Raw genomic sequence first — 13,692 nt, 5'->3', positions numbered from 1 at the left:
ATGCAGTCCCACCGGAGACAAGACCTCACTTCACCTCAACCGCCACGCCTCCCCGCCCTTGTCCGAGCGCTCCGTTCCCGCGGTCAAACCGCTCGCAACGGAGCGCGTAGCCGGCGCTCCCCTGCGACAACCGTAAAGGGAACAACACTTACAAGGCAGTCAAACACCTTCAGCCCATATCTCTGAGAGTTTTCATCCAAAATCCCGAAAAGCGTGTCCAGCGTGTCTTGCAAAAACTACGGAAGAGAAGAACGGATTTAATAACATGCAGCACAGACCCGGTGGTATCCAAGTACAACAGAGGAGGTTTAGGGGATAAAACTCGGACGATGTACCCTTGAGCTAAAAACACTGGAAAATCGCGCGTAGCGGCACGATATGCTAACGTTTGCATTTATTCACTTAGACGCTATTCTCCAAGGCAACTCGGAGAGAAAGACGACGAGTGCGTCAAACCAACAGAAGAGGCCTGTATGCAGATCCGTGGTTCTGAAGTACGGTTAATTTGTCACATTCCGTTATTTGAAACGGATCGTTGAACGAGCAAGATAAAAAAAAAAAAAAAAAAATGCATATTAAAAAAATAAATAAATAAAAAATACTGCAAGACAAGCGAACACCAAGTGAAAGACCCACGAGTTTCACCTTCACTATTTCGGAGCCATCAATCTCCTTCAGCTTGGACAGGCTGTCCCCAGCTCTCTCGGGATGGACCCTCCATTTGAGAAGATCGAGCATGTCACCTGGAGGAGGAGGACAAGAAGCACTTATCACACAGTGACTGCACCCTAAAATGCGTTAAAAGAGGTGCCTCCGTTTTTTTTTTTTTTTTTTTTGCGAAGCGGCGCTACCGTTTTGGGTCAGCTTGGTGGAGCAGAGGAACGAGGTGATCCAGAAGGACTCCTTTGTGCTTTTGGCAGTCTGGCTGTTCGCCAGGAGACTGGCTTTCAAGAAGGGCAGTTTGAGGTAGCGAGAGCAGTCGTGCAGGCTGGCGTTCTCCTCGCACTGGCGGAGCGAGACAGAGCAAGGGGCACTCATTCGTTCAGCTGCATTACTTTTACTTCTACTCATTTTGCTTTGCGCTTTTCTCCAAAGCCACTCGCAGTACTAACCCGCCTACAATAATTTACCTATTTGTACAGCAGGGTAATTTTTCACCTTGTCAAAAATGGTGAGTACATTAATCAAAGGTACTGCAGCAAGAGTGGGATTTGAAACTGGGTTCTTTGAGAAGAGAAGCAGCAGCCCCTACATCATGCCCACTAGTCTGATGACATTCAGGGGGTGCGGAAAAACTTTGGGCTCATTTATCTACACACACCCACACACACACACACACACACACACACACCATCTGAAAATGCTTGTCCCACATGGAGTCGCGGGGAGCCGGAGCCTAACCCGGCAACACAGGGTGAAAGGATGGAGGGGAAAGAAACACACCCAGGACGGGACGCCAGTCCATTGCAAGGCACCCCAAGCGGGACTCGAACCCCAGACCCATCGGAGTACAGGACCCGGGCCAACCCACCGCGCCCCCTAATTTCATCTAGGTATACCATATTTAACCATATTTTGACACCAACGGGTAAAGAACCGACCAATCGCAGAGTGAAAATAGGTGGACTGATTCACTCCATCCACCTCAGCACAGAGGAGACACTGATTTGGCCCTTTAAAAACACACTGAAGACAAAGGAGACGTGAAGTTTCACAATGAAAACGTGAACCTTCGCCCTCAGATTCAGAGGGGCGCAACGAGCAACTGGTCCAGGAGTTCTAGAGTACAATAAAGAGCACGTCGCTCAAAAAATTTCAGGCGGGCAAATATTTACCCAATGTACCGCGTGGGCATTTGTCGCTTGGTACAGTACTCTGACAACAGTTTTATACCCTCCCCTCGCTCTAAGGTTTCAAAGTGCTTCACTTCGCATTGAACAAACTGCTCTACTTCTCGCCCAGAATCAGGTCATGCAAATTCACCCTCAACATCCTTTTCTGCCTCATCACCGTAGTAATGATAGAACTTTTAATGCCGCAGAAGGAGAGAGGCCTCTGAGGGATGACAGAGCATCATGCGCGGTCTGTGTTGAATGTTCTTAAAGGACCCCACCACGGAAGTCCTGGTTTCTCCACCTGGAAGGTTCTTAATTGTCTCCAGGTACAACAGGTCGTTTCACCATGTCCCCCCGGTGTTCAAACAAGCCTAAAGCATCTTTCCAATATCTGTGCACAAATCCATTTAATACTACTGATATTTTCTGGTTCCTCCAGTATTTCACACCTTATTACCCTGGTGGCACAAGAGGTACATCGCATACAAGAATACACTGTCGGCACCAGATCCTCCACGCAACGGGTCAGAATGAGCAACCTTGCAATAATACACACACAAGCACACACACACTGTCTGAACCGACTGTCCCATACGGGGTCACGGGGAGCCGGAGCCTACCCGGTAACACAGGGAGTAAGGCCAGAGGGGGAGGGGGACACACCCAGGATGGGACGTCAGTCCATCGCAAAGCACCCCAAGCGGCACTCAGACCCCAGACCCACCGGAAAGCAGGACCCGGTCCAACCCACTGCGCCACCACGCCCCCCTTGTAATAATACACACACACACACACACACACACACACACACACACACACACACACACACACACACACATTTTCAGAACCGCTTGTCCCATACAGGGTCACGGGGAACCGGAGCCTACCCGGTAACACAGGGCGTAAGGGGACACACCCAGGACGGGACGCCAGTCCGCCGCAAGGCACCCCAAGCGGGACTTGAACCCCAGACCCACTGGAGAGCAGGACTGTGGTCCAACCCACTGCGCCACCGCACCCCTCCCTTGTAATAATACACACACACACACATTTTCAGAACCGCTTGTCCCTGACGGGGTCACGGGGAACCGGAGCCTACCCGGTAACACAGGGCGTAAGGCCGGAGGGGGAGGGGACACACCCAGGACGGGACGCCAGTCCGCCGCAAAGCACCCCAAGCGGGACTTGAACCCCAGACCCACTGGAGAGCAGGACTGCGGTCCAACCCACTGCGCCACTGCACCCCCCTCCTTGTAATAATAATGAATGCTAATTTTCAGAGAAAAACAAATAGACTGCATGCGATCAGCAGGCTTCCCGGAATGCGTGGGAATGAAATGCGTTCAGTTGGAAGAGAAAGCGGAAACTTTGTTGACCTTGCTAGACAAGACAGCCGGGCGTGTCTCTCGGAGAGGAGAATACCGTCTGAACCAGCAGGGGGTGCGGTAGTTAAAGCTGCCACCTCGCATTCGAAGGACCCAGGTTTGAATCCCGCTTCCTGGTGCGGTACCCTCGATATTTACCTCAAAGCGCTCCGCCGATGTCGCCGAGCCGTGAAATCAGTCAAACTTTGCGAGGAGTTTAACGTTGTATGTGGCTTTGGAGCGAAAATTAATGAATAACTAAATAAAGAGTTACCTTATGGACTATGAGCTCATGGGTACCATCGGGCAAAGTCCGCCCATCTTCCTGCATCAGGGGGATGAAGGAAAATCCAAAGAGCTTCTTCTCCCCTTTCTCTTTCGCTGGAAACAAGAGTCTCGTCACCATCTCCATCACCCTTGCGCCGCGACATATGCTGAACGCAGGCCGCCACCCCACAGCGCACACAAATAAAACGACTTTCTGTAAGAGCTGTGGACACGGTGTAACGATCTGGCCAGACCATGCAATCAATAGTCTATCTTTTAATGCGTTTCCTCTAAATGATAATGGAGTCTCATGAACCCGAAGGTCTGTGGGAGGCCGGTGCCTGGTTATATAAAAATGTTTAGTACTTAATTTAAGCTCAAGTGGGCAGGAGTTAAGGTTCCGTATGACAGACCGATGGGAGCCCTTCATGACTATGACTACGTAGCTCCAAATTAACATCAGCGGCCACCAGAGCTCGGTGGCAGAGGATGGCAGAGTGGAATGGGGGGTGACAGCGCGACAGCGTGTGCCTCCAGTGGCAATTACCGTTGTAAACCAGGAAACCTCGACCAAAAAGAAAGCCGACCAACCTGGAGCTTTAAACTACAAAACGGCAACTCCGGTCTACATCAGAGAACTCCAGTTGCTCGTGATCTCTCAGACTCGACCCCCTTGCCACATCCCCTCCGAAAAAATGTCTTATTAAAAAAGAAAAATACATCGTCATAGCGTTTGCGACTTTATATGCCAACCAAGAAGTTCACTTGGGTGGATGACTAAAATGACATCAATTTTAACTCATTTGCCTGCAATGATTTTATCACCTCCTCCTTTGGGGTCATGACAGAGTGAATTATACATCCATTAGGCTACACCAGATGGACATGATGCTCCTCCTGCCACTACTAATGAAAAATGAGAAATGCATCCACAGCGCTCTCCCCGTTGAACCCGTAACACGGAGGAAGGGGAGAGGACCCCGTGGGTCACTTACTAGAGCAGTGCCGGAACTCGAAGCGCACGTGGGACCCCCTGAACATGTCCACAGGGAGGGGTAGCTTGATCTGTTCCGCCCATCGGGGGCTGTTGTTATGGTAAAGCACAAAGGAGTGGAAGGGGTCTGTGCCCGGCTCGCCGGACCCCGCCCAAACCGAACCCTGCGGGTGGAGGGGAGAAACATCAAGATTCCTGGCCAGGCCCTGCCCTTCCACCGCCTATATCCTCTCCCTGTCCGGCTGTCCTGGCCTACATCCACAGGAACTTTCAGAGGGACATGCGGCGTGCGCACTTCCAATATCCGCCGCAGTTCGCCTTTCGCAGAACTACCCGGTAATTCAAGGAAAACCCAAGGCGACAATTTTTTACCTTGATCACATGCCCGTCGACGTCCAGCACATATACCGTAACCTCCACGTTCCTAGCGACACTCTTCCCGCCTTTCTCAAACTCTCCCTTTTCCAGGGTGATGTACAAGTCATTCCTCATTTCACCTGCAAAACAACCAGATATGGCACTTAATTAATAAAAGAGTAACAGTGCACTTCCTAGTTAGTGCGAGCAGCTCATGGCAAGAAGGCGGACGATTGGTTCATGCCTAAAATCTATTTCTTGTGCCTTGGCGCCACCTTGGAAGAGGACCGCAGCTGGAGGGCAGCCTGTATCGCAGTGCGTCAAGGGCGAAACAACTTGTCGGGTATCGGGGGACGAAAAGATGAGCAGTAGTGCTCGCTGGAGTTGGAAACGGGCCTGCCTGAATAGAGGGGAGACCCATCTCCTCTTTCGCATCTTATTACGGTGTGACACTGAGCAGTCTGAACTGAGACCAAACGGCTTTAAAGCACACTTTAAACAGCACAACTGTAAGCTTTACATTAATGCTTTCGATAAAAACAGCTTCTAGGAAACCAACTGCAGTCATGTCCCAAGATGCACCAATATGAGTTACAAAGATGTGACTAAGAGGAGTTGCATTTAATATCCTTATTGTGTCTTACTAGGCATTTGTTCACATTTACAGGAAGTGAATTTGGATTTCTTGTGCTTCCCATCAGCTCAGCGGTACGAGACACTGACGTATTCATTTAGCGGTTCCTTTTCTCCAATGCAACAATCATTATTAATTTAGTTGATATATTATATCACTCGGGATAAAGGTGAGATTAACCGTAGCGAGCTGTGCAGTGTTTCACCCATCTGTACCCCAGAGCAATGTGGCACAAATGGCAATTTAGAGTCAACCCTTTCCTGAAACATGTCTTTGGACTGTGGGAGGAAACCAGAGCACCAGGAGGAACCTACGCTAAGTGTGCAATATGTCATCTCTATGGAAGAGTTGAACGAGTGCAGATATACAGTCAAACGGGAGACCTATTACAGAGTGGTTAATAAAGGGAAACTGTCTCGTTCTGTTCCGTTATGAAAACGTTGACTATCGGAGTAACCGTGTCCATTTTTATGGGATTTGGTGACATTTTATCGTAAACGAGTGTCAGTTTTGGGGCCTAGGAACACAACAGAATTTTGAACGCTGAAACTAATGTTACTTATGTGTTCTGGTTATAGGAATTCACTGTAAGGAGGACTTTCGAGGAAGGCGTAACCATCTCCTGGAACGTCAGGGTGTCACACTGTACTCTGAGAACAAATGTACATTCACACATTCGGCCCATTTAGAGCGAACGCAGGAAGGCAGAGGGCGAATCCTCCGTCACAGAGTCTTTGTCACAGATGGATTAATGAAGGAGAGGCGGGCGGCGACGGGAAGCGCAATTAAGGACGACTAGAGAAGACCCTTTGTTGCAGTGGTTCCATGGGATCGAAGGAAGGAAGACAGGAAAGAATGAAGACAGAAAGAAAAGAAGAACAAAGGAAAGAAGGGAGGGAGCCTGGTGGGCGGAGGGTACAGGGCACGCGAACAAAAGCGGCTCACGCTACGCAATACGGTAATTATCCTTTCATAACTATGTTTGAAGCTCTGTCTCGGTGAAATGCACTTTTGTTTACTCCGAGCCGGACGTCGCTTCGATGGAGCGTGTCCGCTAAATGAATTCATGGAAATTTCCACAATGATTCTTTGCTTGGGAAGCTTGAACGCATGAGAAGGTGTTCCACACAGGTTATCCACGTGGTACAAAAGGTCTTTTGACAAGGAGGTCCAAGAAGACGAGGGAAGGGAACCTTCAAAGCCTTATTACACCCTTAAAGCCTACTTGGCCTCTCTTTTTGGACCTTGGACAAATGGGCTGCGTGCAGGGTTGGACGGGGCAGGGTAGACGCTGGCCTTGCTCACCTGGCATGATGACATCGGAGAAGCCCAGCTTCTTGCTGATGGAAATGTCACGGGTGAAGAGAGTCATGTACTCCCGTCGGATGAGCTCCATGTCCCCGTGGAGCAGCTGGAGGGAGACGGCCAGACCTGAATGGGGAGAAGAAGGAACGCACACATGCGCACAGTGTATAAAAACTCACAGCAGCATGAGGGCAACAAGGGCCGAAGGCTCTGAGCTTCACCATATCTCTCACTTTGTTTCTCAAAAGCGAATCTGCTTTTCCTCTAGTTTTCCCCGGGAGACAGCGCACCTACGGAGGGGTCCGGTGGCATAGTGAGTTTGACCAGGTGCTGCTTTCTGATGGGTCTGGGGTTTGAGTCCCGCTTGGGGTGCCTTGCGACGGACGGGCGTCTCGTCCTGGGTGTGTCCCCTCCCTCTCCAGCCTTACGCCCTGTGTTGCCAGGTTAGGATCCGGCTCCCCGTGACCCCATATAGGACAAGCGGTTTCGGACAATATGTGTGTGTGTGTGTGTGTGTGTGTGTGTGTGTGTGTGTGTGTGTGTGTGTGTGTGTGTGTGAGAGAGAGACAGTACACCTGCCTGGAGCTCTACAGGAGCATCTCACCACTGCTGGGCAGTGCTTCATACACTGCTGGAGGCCTGGTCAGCAGGGCAGAGCAGCTGGACATTGGTAACCAGAAGAGGGCAAGCCTGCTCCATCTCAAAACACACACACACATACACACACACACACACACTAAATATACTGACTTATTTAGGGAAGTCAAAAAAAAAAAAAAAAAATCCTCAATTCTGTTTTACTGTATTTCTTCGCTATTTAAGAAACGTTTGGCTTTTTCCATCGCTCAAGGAATATGGAAGAGTCTCTTTACACAGAAGGGGCGTCAGTTACCCTACTGCAGAGTCTGGAGCATTAAGCGGCAACATTTGAGAAACATTAGCGTTTTCGCCCCTTTCCACTGGCACCTAAAAGGCAATATCATCCATAATGGCATTTTTTGACTCTTTACACCACACCTGTGATACTTTTTGACATTTGAATGCACTGCTCTCCCTGCATCCTCTCATTCACCCTGTCCTTCCACTCAGTCACTGCCACCACACCTGTTCGTCATCCTCAGGAGACCGCCCATGTGAGGCCTCCTGCCCCTGGAGAAACGCAGCTGTCACGCTGTTAAAACCGCATCGGCCACCTGTCAAGCAGGGACAAGCGGCTCGCTTGGTACCGACTCGTTTATAGAGAAGACGCTCAAAGCTGGAGGGGTAAGAACACACCCACACCCAGTGCTGGAGCCCTACAGGTCTTAGGAGATGCATTTGTTGCCTGGTCCACATTGTACGCAGCTCGAGCAGAGTGTGGTAGGTAAAGCTCGAGGTTCTCAGTTCGTTGTGGTGGAATGACCTTCCCCTGTCACTCAGAACTGCGGAAACTCTGTTTTCAAGAAGGGTCTGAAAACCCACCTTTTCCAGATCCACTTCCCCCAAGATCTCTTCAGATCATCTACGATGTAACTGTTCATGCATCGTAACTCCAGAAGCATCCCCAGATACAACCTTTATTCAGCCATTACTCTGATATTGCACTGCTCATTTGTGTATCTTATAATATTTAATAAAAAAAAAAATTGGTGTGGGTATCGGGATTTGTCTATCCTGTGTCTTATGCACCTACTTGAACGATGAACTTCGGTGCAGCAAGTGGTAGGGAAGAAACTAGGTTTGCTTGAGACTTCATGTCTGGAGCTATGTCTCCTTCTCTCAATGTAATGCATTAATTGTACTTCTGCTGAGATGTACGTCGCTTTGGACAAAAGCGTTTGCTAAATGAATAAATGTAAATGTAAATGTGTCTAGGGGCTCAGGTTGGGTGAATACCAGCCCATCATGCGGTTCTTGGGAACCAGACACATTCAAAAGCAGAATTAAATACCGGATGTCTGCAAGGGTCTCACTTCTCCTATCAGTGTGTCTCCAACAGACTCTGAGGTTAGAAAGCCAAAGGGGTCAAAGCTCCAGGTGCGATGTTCACCCCTACTCTCCCTTTTGGCCACCGTGCTTCTTTGGTAGAGAGGTGAAAGATGGGAGGGTAAGAGGTGAGAGGTGTGTCCACGTGTTGGAGAAAACCTCTGCTTGCGTTTGCAGTCATCGCTTCCTCTTATGCAATGACCACGTAACCAAGGCCGGACAAATGACAGTTCCGTACCCATTATTAGAGTTAGATGCCACTGATCTTATTTGCAAAGAACCTTTACGTTCTCAACAAAGCTCTCATCCTCAACTTCATGCTTTTTCCATTTTTTTTCCCCTATTTTCATGGATTTTTAATTCCGTTCTCCAACGGTCCCACCTTTCTGACATTCAGCTCTTGCGTCTACCCAATGCTATAATTTTTTCTGCGCTAATAACTAATTTCTTCACCATGAGTTCTGCAGCATCTTCATTGAGATGGCGATCGTCGCGATCATCGTGTTCCATAAATCCGAGTTATTAATCCGCTGCCTGTTATTTAGAGTCGGCCAAGTATGTCAAGGAATTGCAAATATGCCTCCAACGTTGAGTTTTTTTTCTTCCCCTGCTATTGAAATTCAAACTGCTCTCCTGGTTTCTCTAACATTCTGAACTGAAAGTGTGAGACAAAGAGGGGAGAGCAAAAAAAATAAAGCGCCTAAATACCTCATTCAAAGCAGGATTTGCAAACGTATTGAAATGCGCCGAACAGACAAGCCATTTACGAAAGTAATTTTCACAGTCTACTAGAACACATATTAGATTTAACACAGATATTAGATTTTAATATGAGAGGCTGATAAGGTTCCCGTTGCTCTTTTCGCCACCGTTAAACAGTGCGGGAAAGAGATTTCCATGTCTCTGGTGGTCCGCCAGCGTAAGGAAGGGAAAACTGGACTGGAACTGTAGACGGCAGTGCCAGAAATAAACATGTCAACACGGGCACCCTCGCTGCTGGCAAAGCGTGGCACCGCAATCTTAGCAATTTATAATATGCCATTTATTCAAGGCAGGGTGACAGCCTGCTGTTTTTGAATTAAACGCCCATTTCAGGGCAGCGCCGAAACTGCTGCGCACGCATTCTGCACGGGATCGGCGGCTTGGCGAAACCGTGACGTCTCGCCGAGAAGCCGTGCGACTGCCCGCGCTTCTGCGGTGCCTCGAACCCTCCGTGATGCACCTCGCTTTGCCAGGCTTTGAGGTTTTTGTTTTTTTTTAAAAGCACCTCGGGAAGGCGAGCATTGCACCCCGCCCCGCTTCTTTCTCATTCCCAATTTTGCAGCTGTCACTCACTTCCAGCTGAGTGACGCGAGCCCCCGAGAGCAGGAAGCGAAGGAGGAAGAGTCCTTTACCTGCGCTGGAGCCCAGCAGGTTGTACCTGGAGCTCACTTTCCGGATGATGTTGTCGTGTATTTGGAACCACTCGTTTTCGGCGTTACACCTGAGGAGAACGAAACGGCGTCAAAACGCCTGACATCAAACAGCATCAAACACCTCATTCTGAGAGGGTTTACTCAGTCTCTCCCACTCTGCACCCAAATCTGTCATGTAACGCATACTAAAATGTGGAATTATGCACAAGACAAAACAAAAAAAAAAAAAAAAAACCCTCATATCTTTGTCAGTCCTTCTGTGCGGCTGTCAGACGTTAGCCAGTAAACAGCTTCTGTTTCTAAGGCCAGCAGCAGTTAACCTCTGTCCTCTGCCACGGATCTGCTTTGCATCGGTTTTCAAACAGAAAAATTATCTCAAGTTCACTCAGTATCTGTTGATTTTTAACCGCTTCTGCCCGTTTGCAGGGCCGAAGGTGCCGAGATTCCGTCTTTGCGCCGATGGCCGAAACGGAGCCCGACCCCCGTTCTCGACCGCGGACCTTCCCCCGGCTTCGGGCGGCCACTCACGTGTACACCTTCAGGAGGTGGTCGTCCCTGGAGTCGGCCGTGAGGAGGTCCGCCACGCTGATGACGGCGCAGCCGAACGGTCGCCGGTACTGCACGTTGCAAACGTTCTTCTTCTCCCCTGCCCCCATGCGCCCTGCGACACGGAGAAGGAGGAGGAGGACTGGCCTTCACGCTCTGCTCCGCCGACCCATGCCCAACCCGGCACAGCTATGCCCTCTTCATACCCCACTTACATGTCTCCTATTCCAAAAGACTTCAATCTCACCTATTCTTATAATGTGAACCACGATGTAAACGTCCTTTCTTAGGTCACTGCTGCCCAGATCCTAGAAGAAAAGGCAAATCGTAACAAAGCAGAGATGCGTTATCGTTTAATAACCGCGACTCACCGATCCAAGGGGAAAAGAAGAGCAGGAAGGCCTCCGGACCAGTTACAGTAACGCCTCGACTGGCGTTCTAGATGAGCTCTCGACAAACGGGGGCGTTAAATGAAACGGCGAGAAGTCACCAATTCAGCCGTTTCGTGGTATTTCTTTTAAGTGTGTAAACTATGGTAAATTACTCAAAGGACTCAAATAACGGCGCCAGAGCGGAACGGCCCCAACGGAGGCGGTACTGTAGCGCGGAAGAGCGTAGTAGTCTCTGGCCGCATGGTCACTACTATCTCGAACAAGCAAGCGAGGCGAAAATGAGGACCGAAACAACCGTCTTGGTTCAGTCAGGTAGCACAGGTGCAAACGAAGCTCCGCGAGGAGCAGGTGAACTCGTCGATTTGGGACCTGCCTGCTGCCGATCGGCTCGGGCGAGGACTCACCACGAAAAGGGTGCACTGCCTCTCCGGTTTTTCAGACACCTTGGGAACTCCTTGTTTGTTCAGTCTCACAAAGAAGCGTTCGCTGCAAGACAGGAGGGAAGCACGTGAAGACAGATCTCAGATCTCGGCGGAGCCGCTACGAGCGGGAGGGCGCCGCGCCTCCGAAACTCCGCATCCGTGCGGCGTGTCCATTACCTACCAGGCAACGTCCGCAGGGGCGGCCGTGACGATCGCCGAGGGGCCCCGGGGGACACCCGTCGCAGGATGAATAATTTAGAGCGCGTCATGAAAAAAAGATGGCGTCCCGCACGTTCCGACATCGCGAAATTACGCTTTAATTTCCGCAATCGATAAAATATTCATGGAAGACACTGTTTGTTATCATCCGCTCCTCTGGGTTTCTTTTCCCTCCAAAATACAGATGTAAGGACACTCCAAACACAACATAAAAACAGTAAGATTAACAGAAAGCCCAACAAGCTGAAGCACTAATGGAAACGGGACACACACACACACACACACACACACACAGAAAGGGCTCCCGAGACAACCAAAGGTTAAAGGCGACCCGGGGAAATTTGGGTTAGGGTTTGTAACGCTCTTTTCGGTGGCAGGAGAGTCAAGGCGCACATTAGGGGGCGACGCCAGAAAAGAGGAAACGGAGCCAACGTGTTGCTGACGTTAGGCCTCGGCGCGCGGGAGGATTGACAGCCGAGTGAACGGCGCACGCCAGGGCTTCGTCGGTGATGCGAGACCCCCTCGGGTGACAGGCACGCTGTCATAAGAAGAGCCGCCTCCTCCTCTCCTTTTGTATTTCAAGCTCACATAATTAAAGTATGAATAATTACTCCCCACAATGGGTGCACCCATGCTTACACACTACTTCCACCCCACCACTTGCATGCTTATTACTCCTCGTTCATGTCAGGGCGACAAAAACGGGCAGGAAAATCTGGAGAAAGAGCTTGTAAAAAAAAAAATAAATAATGGCCAAAAATAAATAAATAAAAATAAAATAAATAATAATACGGGATGACTGTATAAAACCCCAGACCGTAAGACCTTTCGCCCGGAAATGAGAGCACGCCCCGTGACGCGTCATCGCCTATAGCGACTACAGCCCCCTGTCTTACACCTGGCCAACAAGCCGCGTGAGGTCTCGGCCCTCGCCGCGGTTAATTAAAACACAGAAGGTGACACCTGGGGCTCCAGTTACTGCCGCGATCTACAGGCGTGCGCCGCGTCTGGCTCGACCGCGGCAGGAGCAGGGTCTCCGATCGACGTGTCGGCCACACCTGTTAACCCCGTCCTCCTGCCGGAGAGGCATCGTTCCTTCTCATGAGAGCGGCGAGGCAGCGCTAAGCCAGGCTCAGCATCCACGGACCGCCAAAGGAGGCTACGGGGGCGCGTCGAGAAGCCGGACACTTTTCATCTAAATTGGCTCCGACTAAAGCCGCCACGGCCGAGCGGGTAACAAGAGCGCCGAAAGCCCGGCGGAAAGCGTCAATAGCTCCGTTAGCCACGGGCGGGCCCCGTCGCCGACGGGCGCGAACTCGAAGCCGGGACGGGACTCCTTAGGCGTGCCGTAATGGTGATGAAAGTTTAAAAAAATGAATACGTAAGAGCGGTAAACGAACAAAGGAGCGAGGCTACAAATGCAGCAACATTAGTCGATAACGAGCGCCGCGATTTGTGAGCTACCCAAGCAAAAGTAAAGCACTCTTTATGCTTTGTGCACTCGCTGCCACCGGAATACGTTAGGACAATAAGGGCCTAATTACCGCGCACAGAGGCAATTCACTCAAAGGCTCTTTTTCATTATCGCCGACGAGAAGGTGCAAATTAAGAGTAACCAGAAGGAGATGAAACTCATTTTGCAGCCGACACTTTTTAAAGAGTTGGAACCGCATTCATTTTCACCTACCGCGTCCGAAGGAAACTTCCGGAAAGCGCGCGTTAATTCCCGCGAAGGCACGTACGTACGCGGAGCGTTTCTCCGGGAATCGGAGGTGGGTCACGTCCGACGGTTCGCGGGGCAGGTTTCAGAGCCGTCAAGCAGGGAGACGGAGGCATCGGTACCCCTCGAGAAAACAGCTGCTGCGCCTGATAATTGGGCCAACTTTCAGTATCTCATTATAAGCGGGACATAAATATCACGAGAGGAGATCAGATCCTGGGATAAAAACGGATGCTACGGCGGAGCAGCGGATACTG

General features: G+C 50.3%; 1 protein-coding gene across 2 annotated transcripts in view; it reads right to left on the bottom strand.

Moving 5' to 3' along the window:
• dock4b (dedicator of cytokinesis 4b) overlaps nucleotides 1–13,692 on the bottom strand; it is an 89,508-nt gene that overhangs the window by 36,698 nt on the left and 39,118 nt on the right. For both annotated transcript variants that reach the window (XM_029246670.1, XM_029246672.1), the window contains exons 9-19: nucleotides 11,479–11,560; nucleotides 10,930–10,990; nucleotides 10,665–10,797; nucleotides 10,116–10,204; nucleotides 6,757–6,882; nucleotides 4,833–4,957; nucleotides 4,462–4,624; nucleotides 3,474–3,580; nucleotides 852–1,005; nucleotides 646–743; nucleotides 153–236 (exon numbers count right to left, since the gene is read on the bottom strand). In XM_029246670.1, coding sequence (XP_029102503.1) covers nucleotides 153–236; nucleotides 646–743; nucleotides 852–1,005; nucleotides 3,474–3,580; nucleotides 4,462–4,624; nucleotides 4,833–4,957; nucleotides 6,757–6,882; nucleotides 10,116–10,204; nucleotides 10,665–10,797; nucleotides 10,930–10,990; nucleotides 11,479–11,560 — 1,222 coding nt within the window. The remainder of the gene's footprint in view (nucleotides 1–152; nucleotides 237–645; nucleotides 744–851; nucleotides 1,006–3,473; nucleotides 3,581–4,461; nucleotides 4,625–4,832; nucleotides 4,958–6,756; nucleotides 6,883–10,115; nucleotides 10,205–10,664; nucleotides 10,798–10,929; nucleotides 10,991–11,478; nucleotides 11,561–13,692) is intronic.

This window comes from Scleropages formosus, chromosome 2, assembly GCF_900964775.1.
Source record: "Scleropages formosus chromosome 2, fSclFor1.1, whole genome shotgun sequence".
NCBI classification, from domain to species: Eukaryota; Metazoa; Chordata; class Actinopteri; order Osteoglossiformes; family Osteoglossidae; genus Scleropages; species Scleropages formosus.
Note: the sequence above shows the minus strand (reverse complement) of the source record. Positions and strands in the feature narration are given on the sequence as shown.